The sequence below is a fragment of the Vanessa atalanta genome, chromosome 17 (assembly GCF_905147765.1).
Source record: "Vanessa atalanta chromosome 17, ilVanAtal1.2, whole genome shotgun sequence".
In the NCBI taxonomy this organism is placed as follows: Eukaryota; Metazoa; Arthropoda; class Insecta; order Lepidoptera; family Nymphalidae; genus Vanessa; species Vanessa atalanta.
This window is the reverse complement of record NC_061887.1, coordinates 5,351,246-5,376,664: the sequence shown is the minus strand read 5'-3', so window position 1 is coordinate 5,376,664 and position 25,419 is coordinate 5,351,246. Positions and strand designations below refer to the sequence as shown.

Genomic DNA, 25,419 nt, shown 5'->3' with positions numbered 1-25,419 from the left:
TTAAAATAATGACGCAACGAAAATATCACAGCCAATATTTCGATAAAGTTACAAGGTTATTGAGGTCAAAAGTTTTTAATTCAATTACTGAATAAAAATCAGCATATTTTTATTTAGCTCCTTCGTTTTCGACAAGGCAAACGTATTCTATCATTCAGCTAACATTGTGTTTGATATTTGACCGTCGACAACGTAAAACTATAAAATCGGTTGATGTAATTTACCGGTTAGAATAAATTATTCTTAAAGTAAGAAGCTTAACAACTAAAAGCCATAAAAATCGTAGTGTACATATGCGCTGACTCTTATGCGTATTACACTTTCGCTTGGCTTTCTCCGCCCTTAATATCATCTGAACAACTTGACGTAAGTATCTTTACCGGTTTATATTGCTATAATGCAGTATGCTATGTAGTCAATCCTTAATAATAATGTAACATATAAAAGAACGTTAATAGTTAGTAGTATTTTAATACTTTAAATATTATTTACATAGCGAGGAACACTATTTTAGTTCCTTTGCCTTATAAAAAAAAGTGAAGAAAATAAAAAATCGTATTGTCTGTGGTTCATATCGAACCACTAAGTTCATAAGAATTAAAAATATTTCCGTGTTCGTTGTTATTAAGATTATTATTATCTAAAACTATAATTTAACACAAGCCGCTAAAGTTTAGTTTGAACCTGTTATAAGAAGAAAACTTTAGGTCCGAACAACAAAGCCTTTGCAATCTATGGTCTCCAGGCATTGTTATTGAAACAAGAGTTTTAGGTTCAGAAAAGTGTCGCACTGCGACAAAGTATGGCCTTGCAGATGCAACGGTCACCGTGACACTCTGATTCATCTAAACAATGTAGGCTTTCGTACTTGTTGTTAATGTCTTTGAACAAATAACTTGTTTTATAATGTAATAGTTGATTACGAGCTCTATTATGTACCACAGTCGTAAAATATGTCAATACCTGTTCGATGAAGGGCAACTTACTACAGAGGTGAGTTTGTATTCTTATTAAGCTATGATATGATTATTGATACGCAAAAGTGTTAATGTTAAAAAAATATATATGTTTTTAAAATCATTGGTGTGATTAGTGATCTTTCCTTGCATATTATGCCGAGGTAATTCTCAAAAAAGTGTTTATTACTATTATCTACTTTTGTAAAAATATAAATTTATAATTTCACAGTATTTGCAAAACTAATTAAATTTCTAAATGCTCACGATGGAAATGATTTTGGTAAATTCATATAAGGCCACAGACGACATTTCCGTATTCATGAAAAATACTGGATGTGCTTTATTTTGAGCATAATTGTATAAATCCTTATAAGATTTTTATAGATACGAAGGAGGAAATTGTCGTCCCAATCTCTCTATTACAATCAAATGGAATGGCTTCAATCAAAAGGATTGGCATTTGATAATATATTAAAAATATTTGTGTTGTGTGGTTTTTTACACATCTTATTATTATTCGTTATAGTCTCGCTGAATAATAATCCTGTATGTTGTTTATTTATGTTTGTAGGCCGAATAAGTCAGCGAATTAATTACAGGCATAAGGGACACAATATGTTAGGGAAAGATCCCTCCCTCACTCGTCTTCTTTATTGTGTAATTAAAATTTCTCAACAAATTGAACCGGGAATTTCATTCAATGAACAGAGCCGTAATGAAAATCACAACATACATACCTATTCTATTATAATCATTACAGTGTTGCCAGATTACATAAAAAAGTTATCATAAACAATTATAATAAATTTAATTATATTTGTCGTGTCATCATTATTATATTTGTTAATACTATATCATGGCTGACAATGCATTACAATACAAAAAGCGATTTATTACGTTTTATAATACGAGATGTGTCTCCTTAAGATCAAGTTGGCAATTAGCCAACCTTTCTCCCAGAAGGTAGACAAATGTATTTAACACGAAATAATAAATTAGTCGCTAACTACTTAATTTAATTGAACTAAGTATGTACGATACTAACATCTAATGCTTTATGCTGTATATATAAATACTTGCTTGTATTTATGGTTAGTTTAATAATAATATGGGTATTGGAAATTACTAACATTGAACCACAATATAACAAAGAATAGTTATTACTTTAGCTCTGTACGTAACCATTTCTTTTAGCTTAACATTAGGTAGTTATGCACGAACCGTTAAGCATTGTATTTTATTATTTTCCAAGAAACAATATCTCGGGAACTGGGATAGTGTTACGTGAAGATGAAACCGCATAACTGCGCTACTGTTTTTTAAAAAATCGACTTTATATTTAACGCGTTATGAAAAGATAACTCAAGACTTAACGTTTAATAAAATAAGATAGAATGTATTGAAATCAAATATGCACGTTGTAGATTTCATTTTGTAACGGCCTTATTCAGTCAGTTTTATTATGATATCATTTACTCTAATAAAAACTTTCGATAGAATGACGCTTACTCTTTTTTTATTATTTGGTTTATGAAGGCAGACCAGTAAATGGACTTTCTGATGTGGAATAATCACCTTTGCACACAGACATTTTCACACTGACACTGTAATGTATAAAAACTATAATGCTGTAAGTAATATTAAAATTCTTTCATACGTCGTCAATGGGCCACCAACCATGGTATTCAATGTGTTCTCTGGATCTATAATTACTCTGGTTAACTCACCCGTGAAATCATTATGGTAATAGAATGATTGGTGGTACCCACAGAGACCTGCAAAGCCCGAGGCACGAGCACTTTTTAGCGTAAAACGAATTTAATATATTTAGGCGTGTTAAAATCACTCGAAAGGTATCTGGCTCATAATATAACAAAACGTGGCCTTCATATTTAAGTGTAGGTACTTATAATAAAACTAGATCTTTCCCATCCGCTTGTCTAACCTTCCATTCATTTATAGATTTAATATCCCACAGCTGGGCTAATAGCTAAACTATCTCTGCCAAATTTCATTTATATCCGTCAATCAGGTAATAAAAAAATTCAGTTCAAAATATTAGTACATAATAAAAAGTACCACCAGTTTCTGTAACGATGAACAACATTTATCAATATCTAAATACTGAACGCTCATTGGTCATATTGCATCATCAGCCTGTGTCGACCAATGACTATTTAGATTATACAATTCAAATAATTTATTCGACTTAGATCACATTTTCAGAAACTATAAGGAGTCTTTCTACATAATTGATTATTATCACATATCGGATGAAATATTTACACAGATATAGAATAGATATACCAACTATTAGAGCAGTTTGATGTAACAAGCGGTCATATTGCCAGTGAAATCTTTGTATTTCAAGGAAAACATTGATGTTCCTTACAAAAAAAAAACCGTCACAGCATTGAAAACAAAAATAATAATGAATTATTTAACGTGGATATAAAAGATTGTGCTGAGTCAATGATTTTGTTCAACGCTTTTGTGCACTATGAATCTTACAATGAAAATGACATGATATTAATCACGTGATTGGCCTCAATTCGTTTCAAAACAATACGAACAAGACGCATTGTACTTTTGTATTAATAATTTTCCTACTCGTTAACGGCCGAGTGGATAGCACACGAGGACAAAAGATAACGGATTCAAATCCAAAACACAAGATGTATTTGCAGGGATATTATTATTTTTTGTGAACTTATAAGCAACAGTATGATTGCGTTTGTAATTTAAGTTGAGGATTTTTAATGACTGTTTAATATTAAATACCTACTTATAAAAAAACCTCTTTGAATTTTATCGACTTCGAAATTCAGTTTTATGTATTGACAATACAAAAATAATACCTCATAAAACTTTGTTAAAATATTGACATAAAAAGATTTGTTAGAAGTATGCTGAGTTTAAACTAACAACAAACGAGTATAAATTCTTTTTATCATCTCTTGTAACGTCTTGTTCGGATAAATATTTATATTTAGCAAATCCTTATGTCATAATGTATTTTTACAATTACAAAAAAAATATTATTAGTATTTTTCTAATCAAATACACTAAATTCACATTTATAATTTTCTTTTTCTTAATAACATCAATTTTTCTTGCCGATTGTTCTAGTTAGAATCTTTCTGAACCGGTAGTAGCTTTACATTTTATTGTACGCATGTATAAATAATTAAATCTTCTGTACGTTCATCTCAGTAAAGTCGCTACATATCTTGTTATAATTTTAAAAAAAAATTACTGCTTATTTTTAAAGTATAGGTAAATGCTTAAAATTATTTTATTAAGGTTTTTATCATTATGTTGGTAAGCGTTTGAAAAGTTCCTGAACTGACTATAGAACACAATAAGGTATATCTCCAAAAATATCTTTACTGAATAAAATTTAACACAGAGATGAAGGTCTGCAATAACACAGGTTATATTTTATTAACAAATGTTCATTCCCCGTCGAAGCATATATTTTATATTTCTATCTTGGGATGTTCCGTACGTATATACTTACTACCGTACCGCTTTTAGGAGATGAAACAAAAGCCAAACAGTTCAAGATCGAAACTCCGACTTTCGAAATGCAAGCCGTTCTCGAGCTGATATTGACTTGTTAAAACTTTAACCAAAATTAAATACGCGACCGCTTACATTTGTATTTCGATTCTGGTGGATGCGAAATACTTGAAAATATTTATTTAACTTTTAAATCATACATAGAAATCCAGTAATGTATGTTATGCAAATATTACGACTCGAAACTATCTTAGTACAAGATAAATAGTCATCTATTTTTAAGCCGTGAACAATGATGATTGCGAAAAAAATACACAAGACATCTTATAACTTTTATTACCTAAGTACATTGAACAAATATGTACATTAAAACGTGTAAATTGATAAAACACATTTAAATTTTTACACACACGTAACATATCTATCGCGATCGCACATAGACGTGACGTTTTTCATATTTTTTTTAATTTTATAATATTTGTCGGCGGACGGCTCTTGGACCACCTGATGGGAAACTGTCATCGCCCATGGATATTGCAACTGTTTTAAAATTAACCATACCTTTCTCCAAACCAATGCGCCACCAGCCAAGGTAACTAAGATGTGTCTATAGATACACAGGCTCACATACCCTTCAACCCCGAACACAACACTAAGTTTTACTGTTTAGCTGTATACCTAATGAGTGGATAGTACCTACCCAGACAGGCTTGCACAATGCTTGCTACTTTTATTTTATAGTGTCAAAGATAATTAATATATTTGTTATAAGTTAGTCGTGTATATCAAATATACAAAATGGTTATTCCTTGCCACATTAGCATAGAAAACAGTTACATTCCTAGGTTTTATATCTTTGCTTTGTGACTTGTATTACGAAGCATTCCAAGCAATTTCGTAACTGATATCTTATGAATACCACGCAAGCAACTTTGCGTGAAAACATACAATATCATATTCAACGAGAACATTTAGTATTCAATTCCATTAGATTATAAATATTTTAATATAATCGAATACGAGAGAATAAACGAAACAAGAGGGTTATTAAAAAAAAAGTACTAATCGTTTATTTCCTTGTTTTGATTTCTTACTCCATTGCATTTTGCGTCCTTGTTTTTTTGGTATACTAGCTGAACCTGCGACTACACCCGCACGAAATTTATAAAACACAAACTTCAATCTCCGTTTTACCCTCTTAGGAATGGAGTTTCGTAAATTCCGTTTGCCAAATTAAACCTACCTGCCAAATTTCAAGTTTGTATGTTTTATAGTTTCTGAGATTTCGTGATTAATCAGTGAGCGGTATTTCGCTTTTATATATGTAGATTAACATGTGAGGGCGTTGTTGCGTATTGTTTTTAAATAATCACATTATTGTAATATTGAATAATATCTTTGTAATGTAAACGCGACATCTTCCAACGATGCCCACTCTGATCAAGATGGATTCAAAGTCGCAACCCTTGTTTATGGTCAGCCTAACGAACTCTCCACATTCAACTGTATAACTTAATAATTATCAAAATTAGGTAAATTATGTGGCTTGGTTCATGCTATGTTGTTATAAAGAATACTTTGCAAACAAATGCGGATTACTAGTATTTTTAATAAATTAAATAAATGCTTCACATACATATAGGCATACATACTTTAAGTTTGTTGATCCTAAACTCCACGTAGACATAATATTAGATGAGATTATCCACTTAAGCCAATACAATTGACAGTAATTTACCGGAATCCTATTAGCAAGAACGTTAAACAAATAATGTTCCTTGCGTGGACATAATACGAGCTTGACTTAACTGCTTGAAATCACACGGATACAAATTTCCACTGTAATTGGACATTCAATACAATACAAAATACATGTATTATAAATATCATTTTACATTTTATTTTTTTGGTATGGCTCTGTACACGCGGACGTACCATCCACTCATCACATATATACACCACCGCCGAATAGCAATTCATTCTACCTGTGTTTCGACTTGGAGGGTGAGTAGGTAGGTAGTACGTGACGTCGTGACGACCGTTCTAAATCGACATCTTGAATTTAATATATCTTTAATGTATTGTCAATTTTTAAAAACAATAGCCACCGTTTACTGTCAGATGGGCTTTATGTAATAAAAATAAAGAAATACTAAAGCAGCTATTATTATATATAATTTTATTGTACCGTATTGTAACGGTTCTTACGAAGCGATTGCTCCATTACGCAGTAGGTACTTATATATCGTACCCGAACTGCCATATTTTTTACTATGATCCTTCGAATTTAATGTTATGAGAAGGTCTTGAGCATTGACGTGGATATAGAGGAAGGGGACGACCAAAAAACGATAAATGGATTGTGTGAAAGACGATATGGCTGGAAAGAATGTTACTTGTGAGATCACTTCAGACAGGAAAGTATGAAAGAAGACATGCTAAGGGCCGGAGGATGATATAATATATTGATGTTCCCCAGGCTGAACAGTAATTTAATGAAACGTACAGAAATAAATTACCAAGAAAATAAATAATGAAATGACAATGACAAAACCGAATTTCAAAATCTCGTGTGAATTACAACAATAACGAAAAATAATTATAAATTATATAAAAGACCGTATAAAATAGAAAGAGAAAGTGAAAGAATAAGACAGGGAAGGGACGCCTGGAGGGAGGATAACGCTTTTTCCTAACGTGACGATTTCCGCCAGTTCACTCTACAGTAAGCATCGATAAAGAACTTCGTTCCTAAAATATTCTTAAAACCTATCCTATTATTACAAAGGTAACAATCCCCCATCAATATTGGTGAAAATATATAAGTAGTTATACAAAATATATCCTGCGACACAATAACTTCCCTAAAAACGTGTTTCCATCATTCCCGCGAGATGAATTGTACACAAATTTTCACTTGTATATTATCTACTGAGCCAACTCAGTTCTCAGAAAATATTATTTCTTAGTATGTGAATAATCTTTTTAGTTGACTCCTAGTGCAATTCTGATGGAGTGAATTGATGTATCAACGTAAAACTCGATCGTAAAATGTTAGACTGTTAATGCTGTGCCTGTTGGGCAAAGGTTTCTACGTTTGAGGAGAAGGTTTACAGCTTATCCACCAAGTTGCTCTATATATTAGATATTGTTGACGGAAATACACGTGGCAGGTTTTCGTTTGGTTAATGCAAGTTATTTCATGATATTTTCCTTTACTAACGGGCTGGACCGGGTTTGAATTCTCAATATTTAGCTTAAATATTTTCGCTTTAATTCATTTAATTCTAGCCTCAGAATAATTCCGGCTTTATATTTTAAATATAATAATTACAATATATAAAGTAATAGGAGATGACTGCGGCTTGGATATCAAACTTGCTTCAAACGAAATTTCATCAAATTCGGTTTAGTGATTTGGCTGTGAAAATGTAACAGATTGAGAGACAGAGTTATTTTCATATTTATAATATTAGTAACGATTCATATAAATAAGTGTAATGTTAAGTTTATCTATTATTCAGTTTTCAACATTTTTTCCTTCGAGTCGAGCATCGAGTATCTAATTTGTCTCTCGCAGAATAGCTTCGCTGTTCTGTTGACAACAATGACGCGGCTGTTTCCGTAAATCATCCACACGACTCGTTTTTTAACGTGACTTATGGTAAAGAAGTTTCATAGCGTCCACGATAAAGGTCAGACGTGCTTCTGATATTGTTTTTGTTTTGTTAACTGTATACAAGATTGTGACTTAAATAAAGCAAAAATGTTTTATGTTAATAAGTGTAAAATAATTAAGATTAGTTGTTTATTTTCGGAATATTGTTTTTTACGTAGGAATACATTTAGTAAATGCCAACCTGTTAATAACTCTCACCTTTGCCCAGATGCAGATTAGCACTATAAGAAATATAAAACATTCCTTAGACAACAAACAATGTCGTTGGAAAAAATTGTATGCTTCCGCGGATTGTTGCGTTATTTTTCTAAACCGAAATTTATTTACAAGTACACAAATTAAGAAATTAAAAGCGAAATAGCATCAAATTAAGAATCTATTCAGTCACGGAGGCGTGTTCCACGCTAAATTATCGGCGTCCATTAACGGTGCGAACCGAGTGCTCGGTGTGAAAAGATCTATAATTGCGGGAATGTGTTTTAAAATTCACGAGAAAAATTGTTTTAATTATATCTATAGTAAGTTTTTTTGTGATTATTGGGTAAGAGTTCAACTTTACACGGCATTGAAATGTCGGTATAACTTTAAGGAACCGCTGCCAGAGACTTATATTGCGCCGACATCTATAGGATGTTATATTTATTCCTTGTGCCAATAAATATACTTTCTTCTGTAAAAACGGGCGCGAAATATAAAGTATTGATTACATAGTTGTAACTTTTTTGGTTGTAACAATTCTTAGAGGTTGAGAAATCAATACCAAGTTCAAGATTTTTATAAGAAAATAATCAGTCTCAATTGTCAAAAAAAACCACACATTGCACAAGAAGACAAAACAAATTTAAGTTGGCAATAATTAGAACCAACTATGGGAAAAACATATAAATTTTTGAAGTGCAAATGTAGGTACAATCAGTTACTTAATAAATACCGACTAAATTGTAAATGGTAAGAATTTTCCTACATTTACTTTTAATTTTTTAATTATTTATTTTATCCAAAATAGTTTAGAATTATACTAATGTGTATAATAGTTATTTCTCATTTAAGTGTTTTTTTCGTATTATTTATGAGAAATATATGTCTTTAAACCGAAACTGAAATCGAAATATTTTAAGCAAGGATTACATAAACAGTTAAATTTAAATATTTGTGTTTTTTTTGTCGATTGCCAGCTCTAAATTTTAAATCTTTTCAATAGTCAGTTCTATGTTTAAAAGCACTTCAATTGAAGCTTGTTTGAAGTTCGCTTCGTTTAGTTAGTAACGAGTAGTTGTTACTAGTAAGTCCAAACTGTTTATGAAAACATTTTTTATGTAAAAATAGAGTTGTTGATCAGTTGTTGGTGACTCATTCGACGAGATCAAGAGCCGAGATGGCCCAGTGGTTAGAACGCGTGCATCTTAACCAATGATTTCGGGTTCCCAGGCAGGCACCACTGAATTTTCATGTGCTTAATTTGTGTTTATAATTCATCTCGTTCTCGGCGGTGAAGGAAAACATCGTGGGGAAACCTGCATGTGTCTAATTTCAACGAAATTCTGCCATTGGAGCAGCGTGGTGGAATATGCTCCAAACCTTCTCCTCAAAGGGAGAGGAGGCCTTTAGCCCAGCATTGGGAAAATATACAGGCTGCTAATGCATTCGTTTTCGGGAATATAAAGTATCCTACGTATTACTGCGATTTATTTATTAAAGTTTCATCTGTCCATTCGAATCGAAGCAGTGAAGATAAACAAACCATAGATTTTCATATTCCATGCGATTTGATAGATTTGTTACATTATTCGCTATCAATGGTTCTCGATTATTATATTTATAATACCATAAAATTCCACTTAACTACTTATATCCACTTTAATTTTACTTCCAAAGTTCCGATACCGTTACGTCGACATTCTAAACGAGACTTTTTTTTCGTGAATTCATAATGAATAAATCTAAATTCTCTATACTCATTATTTATTCGATGGTGGGGCTTTGTGCAAGCCCGTCTGGGTACGTACCACCCACTCATCTTATATTCCACCGCCAAACAACACTACTCAGTATTGTGAGTGAGCCAGTGTATCAAGGGACATGACATCTTAGTTCCCAAGGTTAGTGGCGCATTGGCGATGTAAGGTGACCACTTACGATCAGGTGGCTCATATGTTAGATTGTCAACCTATGCCAGTAAAAAAAAAACATTAATTGTTCAAGATCTCGACCAATGAGGTATCATGTCGATTCAATGTCATAGTTGTTTATTTGTCTCTTTTTTTTTCTCACGTCACTCTTTTTTCGATTCTTTTTTTCTTTTTTCTTCGATTCGAAAAATGCAGCTGGAGCCTACGGAACATCATTGCGAACCAACAAAAGCGAATGCGAATTCCCGGTAGCGTGTGTCGTAATTAACGCTTTGTTAATACGTCGATAATTTATTAATATATAAAGCGACAACACTTTTGACGTTTTAACAAAAAGACGCGTCATTTCGCATTACAGGGAATTTGCCTTTAGTTTTATAATCTGTGGTCTTTATAAAGAGTTTTCTAATAAATCTTAAATCTATCCATACTTTTTTTTATTGATCGTGTTAAATTAATTGATATATTATTTTAAAAAAAACCATCTTGTTTTACTAATAGGGGATAATATTCGGAAATTTAGTTACAGCTGGGATTGTTTAAGAGCAAAAACAAAATCACTAACATTATTTTTTACACCAGTAATTATACTTATATTTCGGTATTTTTAGTATTTTAAACCAATATAGTATCTTTATAGATAACTGAATCTATATATCGTATGAGTTTTTATCTGGATTTACTAACCGCACTGATTTGAATAAATCTCGTTGCGTTAAATAGATTCAGAAAGATTATATAGATTATATAACATCACGATACGATCCAAGGGGCGGAGTAGAAACGTTTAATGCGGGCAAAATCACGCGGATTAGCTAATAATAGATATTTAATTATATTATGTTTTCTCACAAATTAATAAATACTGTAAGAACAAACACTTTATGTACTATAATAAAACGCTAAAACTTTATAGTTACAAGGCATATTATGATTACAATACTTAAGCAGAAAATGTTTGAAGGAAACGTTTTAAATGTATTCATTCTAATATAGATACTATTGTAACGGTACACGTGCTATTATCGTTTGCACGTCATACGATTCTATGTATTTATATGTAAGTAGTTGGATTGTCAGTGAACATCGCGACGTCACGTTTCCGATTCCAGCTCGCCCTTATCACTACGAAGGTCATCTTAGTGTTCCTCACGATTTAAGATGTTGCTTTTTATTGCAATTTATACGTTATTTTATCTATTTAAGAAAATCTTTTAACATACATAAACATACATAAGCAGCCCGTAAATGTCCCACTGCTGGGATAAAGGCCTCCTCTCCCTTTGAGGAGAAGGTTTGGAGCATATTCCACCACGCTGCTCCAATGCGGGTTGGCGGAATACACATGTGGCTGAATTTCGTTGAAATTAGACACATGCAGGTTTCCTCACGATGTTTTCCTTCACCGCCGAGCACGAGATGAATTATAAACACAAATTAAGCACATGAAATTTCAGTGATGCCTGCCTGGGTTTGAACCCGAAATCATCGGTTAAGATGCACGCGTTCTAACCACTGGGCCATCTCGGCTCAAATCTTTTATGTTAAATATAAATTTTTAGTAGTTAGTAGAAAGTGTATGGAAAATAAAATTTGCTGCGTATATTCAATCTGGAAATTCTTTCTGTTCGCTCTTATGTAGCGATTGGTATTTGAAAGAAATAACAACGCGTTAACGTGTCCTTAGCTGGGTGTACAGTGAATGTGAAGATATAGAAGTTTGGCTTCTGGTTCTCTTGTTATGGGTGAGTTACTAACTCAACCTAAAGAACTTGTGAAAATAAACTAAATAGCAGTTAGGTACTAGTTTATAACAACCGTCCGTCAGTTATTCTATTAATGTTTTAAAAATAATTTACCGTTAGAGAGTGTCGAAACAAGCCAAATGAAACTTTGCAGAGATAACTTTTAGTGCCCTCAAAGAGGGTACAGCTTTATTGCCAACCTCTAAAGTTATAAGTGGTTTGAACGGTTGCAAATGTTTTCAAGTGTGTCAATAATTGCATTTAAATAAATAATAATATTTTACTGATTCAGTTTTTAATGATATGGCAGGATGTGGCAAACGAACAGGTGGCTCATTTGATGGAAAGTGACTACCACCGCTCATGGACACACACACCGTGGGGCTTCTAAGGGCGTTGCCGGCCTCTAAGAAAGTTGTAGACTCTTTTCTTGAAGGATCCAAAATCGTATAGGTTCGGAAACACCGACGGCGAAAACTAATTTCAAAGAGTGGTTGTGTTAGGTAGAAAATGTGATAAAAAACGCGTTTGAGAACCTTCGGACACCTAGGCGTAGCGAATGATACTTCGAATTGACGCCGTGTCCGAAGGTGAAATTCAGCCAGCATTTATGTAAACAATTTCTCAGAATATTCTCCGCAAAAATGGGATAGAAGATGTAGAGTGCTCCAACATTTTACACAAATCCAAAGGATCAAGCAGGCCAGAAAGGGTTTGATCATCGATAATTCGAACCGCTCGGCGTTGAATGCGGTCAAATTGACAAAGCTGGTACTGGGGAGCCCACGCTCAGAGGTGAGAGCAGAACCACGTGAGGCCGTATTTGCGACTGATTACGTAAAATCGAGTTTTCAAAGTACTTACAAGTAAATATTCTAATTAAAGTTGAATTACCGCAATTTGCAATGTATTTATTTTTGATATAAATTATTATTGAAATCGTTTTCGTCACAAGGCCTTCACAAAGCCTTAACAGACAAGTATGTACAAATCAAAATTAAAAATAGCTACTTTGCAAACCGTGACCGCTTGGCATACAAGCAAAATCGAAATTAATATTTTAATTGATAATATAAAGTATGTCTTAATGCAAATCGTATGAAGTTTTTATATTTATCAAGGGTTGAAAAATATACAACCTTGATACGAGGGAAAAATTAATAACCTGAAATTGGTCCAATACTGCGCTAGGACCTCCTGCAGACTAGTCTAGTTTAGTCTGCTCTAGTAAGGGTGGCCACCCTTTTTTATTATTATTTTTATTACATTTTTATTCGACACATTTAAGTGAAGTGAGATGAATTGTAAACAATTTATGATATATTTTTTTAATAATATATGTATGATGTAGCAACTACTAGAAATACCATATACATAAATTATTTGAAGTCGTACTAATACGTACTTAACATATTTTAGATATTTTTAATGGTTTTTATCTTATGTACCATTTAAAACTAGTTATACTAGTTTTACCAAACATAAAAATCAAACTGAATTAATTTCACGTAAAATTATATATTATATCAAGGCATACAAAGTATGTATTTTTAAGGAAGTACGGATATAATATCGAATCACGAATGGTAGCATCGCGTGATATAGGCAGCAAAATATATGTTGACTACCAACTTGTTTATGGCCTATTCCAATCACATGGGAATAACAAACAATCAATTGATTTGCCATAATATAATTGAACGAGATCTTCAATCTATGACATTCATTATGGATTCGTGAAAAAATGGCGTTTCGAATATCGGCGGTTGTTATCGGAACTTTAGAAGTAAAATTCAAAGGAATATATGTATGTAGTTAAATGGAATAGTTTGAAATATAAATAAATATATTGTAATCAAGAACTGTTCGTAGTGTATGGTATAGTGTATAATTAGCAAATCGCGTTTTATATGTAAATTTAAGCATTATTTATATTAATAAATATGTGTTCTGAAGGGTGAGTGAGCCAGTTAACCGCAGGCACAAGTTACATAACAGCTTAGTTCCCAAGGTTGGTGGGACATTGGCGATGTAACATAACAAAACAGCGCCGTCCATCTCGTCCGCCTAAATATATCATAAAAAATATGTATACTTTTTCATATCATAAACAACGTAAATGTAATATTTCAATATGACTGATAACACTATATAAATTTAAAGAAAATAAAATAAGTTCGAACTTGTTATTGTCTAATTGTATTATAACACTTACTTTTATTTAACAACAAGGTTTCAGACACAGCCTCGCACGGGTAAAATAAAGGCTTGCATGAAGGATTTCCACATACGAAACATACTAAAAAATACTTGTCATTTTATGGGCTAGCGTGCGCCAGCCAACCTCGTGTACCTCGTCAAAGTTTCATCACAATTTGATCAATGGTTAAGGAACGCGTAGAAGACAAACATAGAAACATTGAAAAGGTACTTGTAAAACTAGTTGTCGTCCGCGATTTCACTCACGTTTTAGTGTTTGCTTGTCAGGTATTAGGCATAAAACAGCCTATATCCTTCCTTAGAGCGCACGCTTGCTTCATAGAACATTTCAACAAATTCGAATTATTGGTTTGGCCGTGAAAGAAGCCGCAGACAGACAGCCAGACAGATTTACTTTCGCATTTATGACATCTTAGAAGGGACGCGTAATTGCACATTGAACAACAGTTCGAGTTTTTATAATAGTTTAAAAAACCAAACTTACTGTATAAGGTATTATTTTTTTTACTAAGCGCGTCTAGTGTTTGCGAAATCTTTAACTATTTACAAACAATTATGTAAACTTTGTACATAATTTACAAGGTTTACATAAGCTCTGCGCAACACAAACAGCAAGTTTTATATATAGGTAAGGAAATGTCAATCAATTTCGCCGTCAGTCACGTAAAAATGCGCAAATTTTATTAAACACGAAGAAATTCGTTTTGCGTGCGTTATTTATAAATACTACTAAAACTAATGAAACTAAATACTAATTTTGCAATTACTGACATACAACAGGATAAACCGGTTAATACCGTATATGTGTTATATTTAAAGTAAATAATTGTAAAACGATAAAAAAAAAACTATTTAATATTTTTTTATCGCTTTTGCCCAGTTTAAGCTCCTTATCAAAAATTATAAGTGAACTTGTCCCTAATTAATATTCATAAATACTATTTAGGCTACTATTTATTGCTTTTTAGGTGGTTTTTTCCACGGTACATATTCCCCAATTTCGTTAATTCCAATGGTGCCAATTTTTTTTATTATTTTTATTTTAACTATTTATTTAAGTCAAAAAAACAATGAGATGACACTTATGGCATAATAATATACAATATAACATACACCAGCTAAGTTTCCACTGATACTAATTGTTTAATTATAAAATTAAACAAAGACTAACTTACATAAACTCAAATAGTTAACATTATACAATTAATGAGACCAATAAACGTATACCAACGGAAAGCTTATACAATTATGAATAAAGTTATATACACAAATATAAGAAACAAAGCACTTAGCAGGAGTTTTACTCGTAGTGTCTGCCCAGTAAGCGTATGCCTATACACTGGTGTACCATTACGCTTTCTATCTCAAAGTAAGATTATATACTTTCCGAAACACGGGGTGTAAAATCCAACTTTACGCTAGTTCCAAAATTTCTAGCTAGAAAATTCAAATTATGGCGCGGCCAGATTTTAGCCTACGACTACATAGACTTTAGCCTAGGATTATATAGACTTGTAAGCTAGCTATTAGGGTATCATAAAATATTACACTTATATTTACGTATAAAAAATAAGTAAATATGACTGCAAGTATGGATTAATATTGCCTCTAAGGACGTTTAATATTTGAATTGAATTTTCTTAAGATCGATTAGGGTTAAATTACAATGTCAAATTGAGTTCTATATTTGCGAGAAGCGTTTCTGAAGCAAAATGTTACATAATCACAGAGTTGCACTACAGGAATTAAATAAATGATAGAGTTTCATAGTCTGTTCATAGAGTATTGATTTATCCTTCAGTAGGTTACGGGCTTAAGGGCAATAACCTACGAGCTAAAGGACAAAATAGCTGATATTAGATTATTTTCTTTGTGTTCATTGACTTAAGACGATAATTCGTTTAATTTTGAATTATATATTTCCAATGGTTAAACATACATAAAAAAATCAACAATTGTAATTTCTTTATTATAAATTGTGTAGGCGGCCATTTGGTCACCTGATGGTAATTGGTCACCATCGCATATAAACATCGGGGGAGGAAGAAATATTAACCATTCCTTACAGCAACCTTGGTTACTAAGATGTTATGTCCCTTGTGTCTGTAGTTACACTGGCTTTCCAATCGGAACACAAAAAATTTGATAACTGTTGTTTTGGCGATAGAATATATAATAAGTGGAAGGTACCTATCCCGTTGGGCTTGCACAAGGCCCTACTATCAAGTTAGTTAGCCAATAATTGGTATAACCCTGAAAACCCTAACCTATTATTGAAATAAATAGTTTTTATACTATTCAACATCGATGACTGCGCTGTTATATGTTAAAACAACGTCATCGTGTTGCTATTTTATTTCTTAGCTTTGGTTAAATTGAATAAGAAGTTTTATTTATATAACAAATATTGGATTCAAAAGTGTTACGTCAGAAAATTCCGTAACATTTAAAACCTGATGCGATTATTGTGAATACGTAATGGATTTTCTTGCAAAATAAATAATTAGAAACCAGATTTTCAACTATTACCTCCAACAACTGTTCGTGTACAATTTGTTTACTATATTGAGACGTTATATGCGACACATATGAACATTATTTGGTTTTGAGTGTTTGGACTGTCATCAAATATTCTTCCGTCAAACAGCAACACTTTATGTTGTGTATTGAGTGAGCTAGTGTAGAGATTGTACATACAATCCGACAGCATAAAATATACCATGGTTTTGTAGACATTTAAGCTATGAGGAACGTTTTATTGTTTCTGATAATACTAACTGCTATGGATAATATTCAACGTTATATTTTGCTTAAATAAAAACTTATATTGCTTACTTCTCTTGCCAGACCGCGTAAGACTTATTGTGAAACCTCTTGTGCGAGCCAGTCAGAGCGGAAGCTGCAAGATTGCTGCCTATGCACATACTTATTAGTATTTTTTTATGTAATAGGTAGGCGGACGGACAAATGGACCACCTGATAGTAAGTGGTCACCACTGCTCGTAGACATTGACGCTGTAAGAAGTAATAACCATCCCCTACATTACACCAATGCGCCAACAACCTTAGGAGCTAAGATGTTATGTCCCTTGTGCCTGTATTTGTACTGGCTCTCTCACCCTTCAAACCGGAACACAACAATACCAAGTATTGCTGCTTGGCGGCAGAATATCTAATGAGTGTTTGGTACCTACCCAGACGGGCTTGCACAAAGCCCCTCCACCAAGAAAAGTTCAATCAGTAAACCGCGTTTTTTGTATAATGACATAGAAGTGACCGATGATGAGTTATTGGTATTTTCAATCAGACTTCAAACATTTATATTCAAACTACGATGCGGATTTCAAATGACTAGTTCTGTTATATTATAAGCCTATGGCAGTATTACGTAAATCGTTAGATCAGTCTGATATGACTGAGATTCAAAAATGCGCGCGTCCCGTACCCGTTTACCAATAACTGCACACTGCGCGTGCGCAATAGTTTGGTTAACCCGCTCGCTTTATGCCGCGTTGATAGTAAAAAAAATCGGGCAACGGCTAAAAGCAAGAAATTCGAGAGTGTCATCCACCCACAACTTAGCTTGCAAGTTTAAATTTGGATTTCCATTGATTTCATACAATATTTATGAAACAATATAGTCAGACACAAAGAATTTATATTATAATGATGTATTTATTATATAACAATAATATAGAATATCTCAACTATTAAAAGTATACAAAAGACTCATTTAAAATCAATTGCTATTCAAAGACGTACATGACAAAAAAAAGTTGAAAACGTTGTCAGCAGTTATGTGCCTATTGTATTTATAAGCACTTTATTTAAGAGCGTCACAAAAAACTCATTCTTCTTATATGATTCTGCATAAATTGCCTGAACTACGGTTCTTTTATTGCAATAATTAAATCGTACTTTCCGGAAATTGAGGCAGCATCACACTGACTATAGCTTCTGAAACATTTTATAAATATGCGTCAAAGTTGCCAAATTGTTCGCAGCATTTTGAGTCCATGTTTTATGTAATCTTTCTTCCAGCGTTTGTTTTTCCTGAACTCTCAATAATGAATTCAATCAAAATCAAAAGATTATTAATTTGAACATCGCCCGTCTCAACCCATGGTAGAGGTATTGCAAAAAACCCGGTCTTCGCCAATAATGGTCAATTCTGAGATCTTCGGTGAGGCGCAACCAGGAAATCTCTTAAAAATCTTTTACACCGAACACTAGTTGCACTCGGGTTCTTGGCTTAAGACAGGGCTGTTCGAGCAGGTTCTTTTTTTATGGCGTTGGTTGGCGGACGAGCGTATGGGCCACCTGATGATAAGTGGTCACCACCGCCCATAGACAAAGGCGCTGTAAGAAATATTAACCATTCCTTACATCACCTATGCGCCACCAACCTTGGGAACTAAGATGTTATGTCCCATGTGCCTGTGATTACACTGGCTCACCCGCCCTTCTAACCGGAACAAAACAATACAGTGTACTGTTATTTGGCGGTAGAATATCGGGTATGATGAGTGGGTGGTACCTACCCTGACGGGCTTGCACAAAGCCCTACCACCAAGAATATAGTTATAAATCGTTATACAGCGTTAAATGTAAAACTATTACCGATTCGGAATATGAACTCTACCGAGAAGAAACGAAAAAAACTACGTAGTTATTCTTTTACACCAATTTACATTGTTGTGTAAATTAAATACTATGACAATATATATATATATATATATATATATATATATATATATATATATATATATATATATATATATATATATATATATATATATATATATATATATATATATATATAACCGGGTGCACCTCGGCACCTACCATCAGGTGATTACGGTAAAGTTATTCGTAAAAATAAAAAATATTTTTAATTCTTTATTTACAAAGAACCTGGCTTATGAAGAAGAATATATTATGTTCAATTATAAGGTTACTCAAGTCGAACTTCTCTGGACACATTTGAGGATAAAACTCCAAAATAGAATTTGAATTCAACGCAATATAAATAACGATTGTGTGAAACATTTCTTACACACAAAAAACCTCTTCTACTGTCTATGTATTCCTTATATTTGCTAAAGTGTGTGTTATGTGTAATGTGTATAAAAGCTAAAGTAGTTTTTTTTTTTGTAAAAGCGGTTCCCACACCATTCATTTTGTTTGTAACTCGAACACCGTTAGTCGTGGTCTCAACGTAAGGACTTGCATACAGATTTGCTTCTTTTGTCTTATACGTCCAGTAAATAAAAAGTTACTCAAAAAAATATTCCTTTAGTTTTATTGGTATCTAAATAATCCTTTAAACATAAAATGTTACTATTATAAATATTGAACACCGCATTTGAACTTATCTACTTACAAAATTTTGAAGTTCAAGTGTACATTTTATATATTGTTATATATAATACGTTTGCCGATGGTTTTGATTATATATATATGTTATACTTGTTGCTATGGGAAACATTCTTCTTAGCAATAAACTATCAAGCAATTGAACGTGTTTTTCTATTATCCACAAACATCTCAATATATATATAACAATCAAAACCATCGGCAAACGTTGTACATTTGACCATGTATTTTATACTAAAACCTTTAGGTACTGCATCTTTTAATATAAATTTTATGTTTATTAGTTTAAAATTTTTTCCTTTAGTAACAACGGCGTTACAACGAAAATGGCTCATTTGTTAGTATAGAAAAGCTGTTTGCCTTGATGACCTCTATCAAGGATGTTATGGAACTCCGTAAACGTAACCGAAACTATAGGATATCCGAAATAAAATCTATCCGAATCCGTGACCAAAACCGATAAAAAAAATTTACAGTAATTTTGTTTTTGCTTAGGATAGATTTGGATATTATATTAGTTTTTCTTTTCTGTGATTATATACAATACTATATAATAACCTTAAATTTAAATTAAATAGCTGTTATTTACAAATCAGAAAGACATTTCAATATTATTTATTTGTATGGATTGTCATTGTCATATTCAAACGACATTTGCAAAACTTGTATAATTAATCGTTAGTTGTGTTATCTTGGTCAAGTTTTTTTTTTTATCCACTGTATTAGTTAGGAGTTACGTAATGAAGCTCGTCATTTCATCTTCTGTGACACATAAATGTAAGAACCTCATAAACACTTGGTAAAACTGGTTTTATATGTGTTACGAAATAACTTAAAATTCATAGACATGTTGTAATCTTTTAGGAAATGAAATTGTTATTTGACAGACATTAAGCAATACTTGTTAACACGTTATTTTTTCCTGCATTATTATATATACTTAAAGTTTCTTAAAAATGTTTTGAGATTAATTTTTAATCTGTATATTCTACGTATAGTTTCTTTCTATAAAAAATATTATCCATCATGAAACTGGGAAATGATTACGAAAATATTAAATTAATTTATGCTTATAAAAAGTAACAACACTATTTTTCACAATTAGACATCCAATTTTGATTTAATTCCCTGCCAGGCTGGCCCATGCCACGGTTCCGATATAACGCCAATGACTTATACCGGAACGATGGCACATCAATTAACCGTATAACCATCAAGGCCTGATTTAATGTCACGACTGACGACGTCCTTTCATTCATTTTTTATCTGTAGAACACAAAACATCGACAATAATTTGGAGACCGAATCATGAGACATTCGTTAAAAAATCTTAAATATTTGGATATAAATATTATACCCGATTTTTGCGCGTTAAGCATTGTGCGTTTCGCCTTTATCCTGTGTTTTGATTCAAATTAATCTTTTTTAAATTTAACGTATAGGGAATAATGAAAGAAAATTGTTTAACTGTAAAGCTAATAAAATTGAACTTACAGTTAAGATACTGTGATTATTACTATACAGGTCTAATCTTAACTGTTTCTATAAAGCAGTTTTATAATAAAACAATATGTGAAGGTTATACAATGTTTTCTTTAGTGTTATATAACTTGAAAATTTAATACAAACAAAAGAGGATGACTTCTTTTTTTAAAAGTAGTAAAGCCATATTGAATATTTAATTCATAGCTGACAAAATAGGTTACATTTTAAATATATATTATTAAATTATGTTAGTTGGTTCTCAGCAGGATAAAGGCAAATAATTCGTGCAAAGTCGTCTTTGGACCTTTGTTAGTTTTTAATTAAGCTTTGTGCAACATAAGGCTGTTTCATACGGCGCCGCAAAAGAGGCACTATCAACGAATTAACTTAGTGAAATATAGAACTAAACTCGAACTCTTTTTGAGTTTTGCCGTCCCAATATATCACGCATATCACGATTCGTCGTGTGTACGAAAGATAGTGTACAAATGCAAAAAATGCCGCGGCGATCCATGGGGGCCGCTGCTTTTGTTGCACCGTGTGAAAGCAGCCTTAGCCTTTCAAGTGACATTTTATTTTATTACCTGTGTCCGTAAAAATGTGGGCGGAAAATATGTTCCGTTTATTTTATAGAAGTCACTCTGGAAAAAAAGAAATTCAATTTGAATGTATTTTTTTGTTATTTTTGCACATAGACGACACGACACGACGTCATGCATTTTTTATATCCAGCCAGTCTCGTTGATAATTTTCAGCGCTTTTTTATATTTTTGTTTAATTTACGTATAATGAAATGTTTTTTTTATGAATTACATATGTATTTATTGACATGCAATTTCTTACCTCTTGATAGAAGACTCGTTTGGAGTTGTACGTCAGATTGTACTGCTGATCAGCTACCATGAGAAGGATGGAGAACGGTAACAGGAAGGCAGCTGCGGCTAAAAACGCAACACATCGCCCTAACCTCAAAGCACTGACGTTTCTTCTACCCATTTTGATATATTTTTTAATTTTTCACCATCACAAAATCATTCACAACTTTGTCTATTACATTGTTTTATCTGTGGACGTTTTAATATTTTAAATAACTTGTAAATATACTTTACTACGTGTGATTATAATGCGATTTTGTATAATTATAACCCCTCTACTAACAGAGTGCGGGGAGTACAAATGTGGTATCTGGATCTGCTCTTTAATTCGATTAAATTCGTATTTTCATAACCGGCAAGTTTAAGCAAGAATAGTAGTAATTATTACTAGGACAATAGTCCAAGAGAAAAGGATCGAACTTACGACTTTTTACATCGCTAGGCGGCCCATAAATCATTGCACTATTGACGCTATTACGCTCCCTTGAGAGTATCGCTGGTTTTCGGAAGGTAATGTAACCCGCAGCACTCGACCATGTCACACATACTCCCCGCTTGCTCCGAGGGGGTTATAATCTTTTTCTTTCCTATTTTTTTAACGACCAATTAAATTCCCATTAACGTCTACAAATGCGAACGATCATTACCAACATTTAAGATTGCTAACATAACATACCTATATCATTTTGTAAGGTTAATCCACTACGTAATTCCCACCAAAACGATAAGATGTCGACCCCACTCTAGGCCTATCCTCTATTCTGATTAGTCGTAACGTATGATACAATATTATAATAATAACTTTTAATTTATTAGTAATATCAAACGCCATTTAAGAAACTATTTAAAATGTAAGCAATGAACTGTTCCGCCACATCTTCCAATATATACAGAAGTGCGTTTTAATAAAGTTTCGAATGCATTATTATTCTCTGAAATTATACCGGAGCTCAAATGAAAAAAGGCAATCAAGTATAAATTATTAAGGTATTAAAAAAAATTGAGTTCGTTTGTGCGAGCGAGTGGTGAAATTGCCTTAATATCGAAAAGCAATTTTCCTAAGAATGGCCGAGGGTATTTTCTGGAAATTAAATTGCATCTCTGCAGAAGTTTGTCGAGGCCGATAGGCATTTCATTGTAAAAATCTTTTCTATATTTTCTTTAATAAACTACATTTAAATATGAGGTAAATATATTTATGTTTATTTAGATGGTTTAAAATACTGACACAATTAGAGGTTATTGATACTGATTTACAATTGTAATTAAGTTGTTAGGCTAATTAAAGAGTGATTTTTTGATATTTCATACTAGTCGTTGCCCGCGGCTTCACTCGCGATTGGGGATCGTCAGTTATGTACCTTCTTAGAGTTCAAGTTTACTTCATACCAAATCTCATAAAATTTGGTTTTGTGGTTGTGGCCGTGAAAGAGCGACAGACAGACAGACAGTGTTACTTTTACATATATAATATTAATATAGATAAAATAAAAAATGAACAACAATCTTACGTTATAAACAATAAAGAGGCTTTTTTTTTGTTTTGTGACTTTGACCATAACAAATATTTTTCAAAACTAAAGTTGTTTAAAGAAACAGAACAACAAATAAAATAATAAAAAAGTGAATGGGTTATTTTGCTTAAGAAATTCACATTAGCAGCTCGGACAACAGACACATATACATACAAACATTACATACAAATATACATGAGCCGGCGAATAGAGTGCACGTGATTGCACACACTCTTGAAGACTTTAAAATCCCATGCACAGAACATCAATGAAGATATTGAATCGTGTATTAAAAATAACATATAATTAATAAGCTTTATTTAATGATTTGTTTATTTTTATCAGGCTTCCAATTCAGAGGTCGGAATAAATCAAATTCACATAATATCATATAATTATATATCTAGAGTGGCGCACTACAATACAACTAAAACAAACGTGCCAACTTTATTATCTTGGTGTGCGTGAGTTACGCTTGAAGCTCGCCAAACGTCATTCTATTTACTAGTGTGCGTGTACTTAGTAGTCAATCGTTGGCCACTATTTTTTTTATGTCTTCTAAGCTGTGATTGTGTTATTTGGACATATAAATTATCAAAGACATATAAATCACAAAACTGCTCTATTTCGCTGTGCGAATAACTTTTTCAAATCAATTATAATTTTATGAAATTCGATTCAATGATAAAATAAGTAAGTATTTATTCAATGAATTATTCTATTTAAGTAAGATTCATTGCATAATTGCATTCCGTTTAATATGTAACAAAAGAAATGTTGTGTATTAGGTCAGTGGAACTAAGTCATGCTGATTGGAACTTCTTTGGCACGATGCATCGTTCATTTGCCAAGTGTTATAGCAAATGTTAGAGAGAACTGTGTCATGTATTATTTTCGCTTCTGAAAATTCCTTCAATATATTTTTTTACTTGTATATATAAACCATCATATAATATGTATGAATTACAATAATTATATTTAACTAATTTAAAAATAAGGCGATAAATGAAAAGACATATAACAGTTTATTCTGGTGTTGTATAATAAATGAAAGTTGAGTGTTTTTCCAAGCGAATCGCACTAAAGAATCGTTTTGTACCGACTAGTAATTAATATTTAGTAGGCCCTTGTTTATATTCTATTTATATTCAAGATTATATAGTTTCCTTGTATCAAAATTCAACGAACTGTTATTGTAAGTATGAGATATTGCAAATTTTGCTTTGAGGATGTTAAATTACCTATTATTCATATAATACAGAATATTATAGTAATCAATACGTACGTACGTTTAAACCTACTGTTAACAATAATATTAAAATCGATATAATTATAATAATTATACTTTTATAACGTAAGTAATGTTCGACTAATGATGTTTTGCTTTAAATGGATTTGTAAATAAGTCATTATTTCTCGTAAAAAGGAAAGTATAAAATATAGTTATTGTAGGTTATCCCTAAGAGATAAACATATACCATCGCGGACTATTTTGTAGATCATTCAAAGGTGTACAATACTGTAATACATTATTTTGATCTATTTCAGCCAGCGTTTGCAATGAAAGCGCAAAAAAATGTGTTTATTTACGACATTACATTAGAAACCTCTACAATTATCAGTTTTTCTCACTATATGTATTAAAATAAACCGTATCAAAATCCATTGCGTAGTTTAAAAGATCTAAGCATACATAGGGACAGACAGACAGCAGCAAGCGACTTTGTTTTATACTATGTAGTGTCATATAAATATACTTACAGTGTTATAATATTATCTAAATATATACCTACGTTGTTAATTAAATTTTTTATTTGTGTGAAAGCGGTGATATTAAAGAATATTTTTTGATTGAATTATTGCGAGGGAAATGTCACGGTTCCCGTCAGGCGTTCAGTAATTGCGGTAATAACGG

At 32.2% G+C, this 25,419-nt stretch overlaps 1 protein-coding gene across 5 annotated transcripts in view; it reads right to left on the bottom strand.

The window, feature by feature from the left end:
- LOC125070551 (carbohydrate sulfotransferase 11) overlaps positions 1–25,419 on the bottom strand; it is a 51,308-nt gene that overhangs the window by 14,663 nt on the left and 11,226 nt on the right. For 4 of the 5 annotated variants that reach the window (XM_047680456.1, XM_047680459.1, XM_047680458.1 and 1 more), the window contains exons 2-3: positions 21,959–22,179; positions 21,700–21,756 (exon numbers count right to left, since the gene is read on the bottom strand). In XM_047680456.1, the coding sequence (XP_047536412.1) occupies positions 21,700–21,756; positions 21,959–22,111 (210 nt within the window). In that variant the 5' untranslated portion in view covers positions 22,112–22,179. The remainder of the gene's footprint in view (positions 1–21,699; positions 21,757–21,958; positions 22,180–25,419) is intronic. The other variant, XM_047680461.1, reaches the window with a different exon arrangement.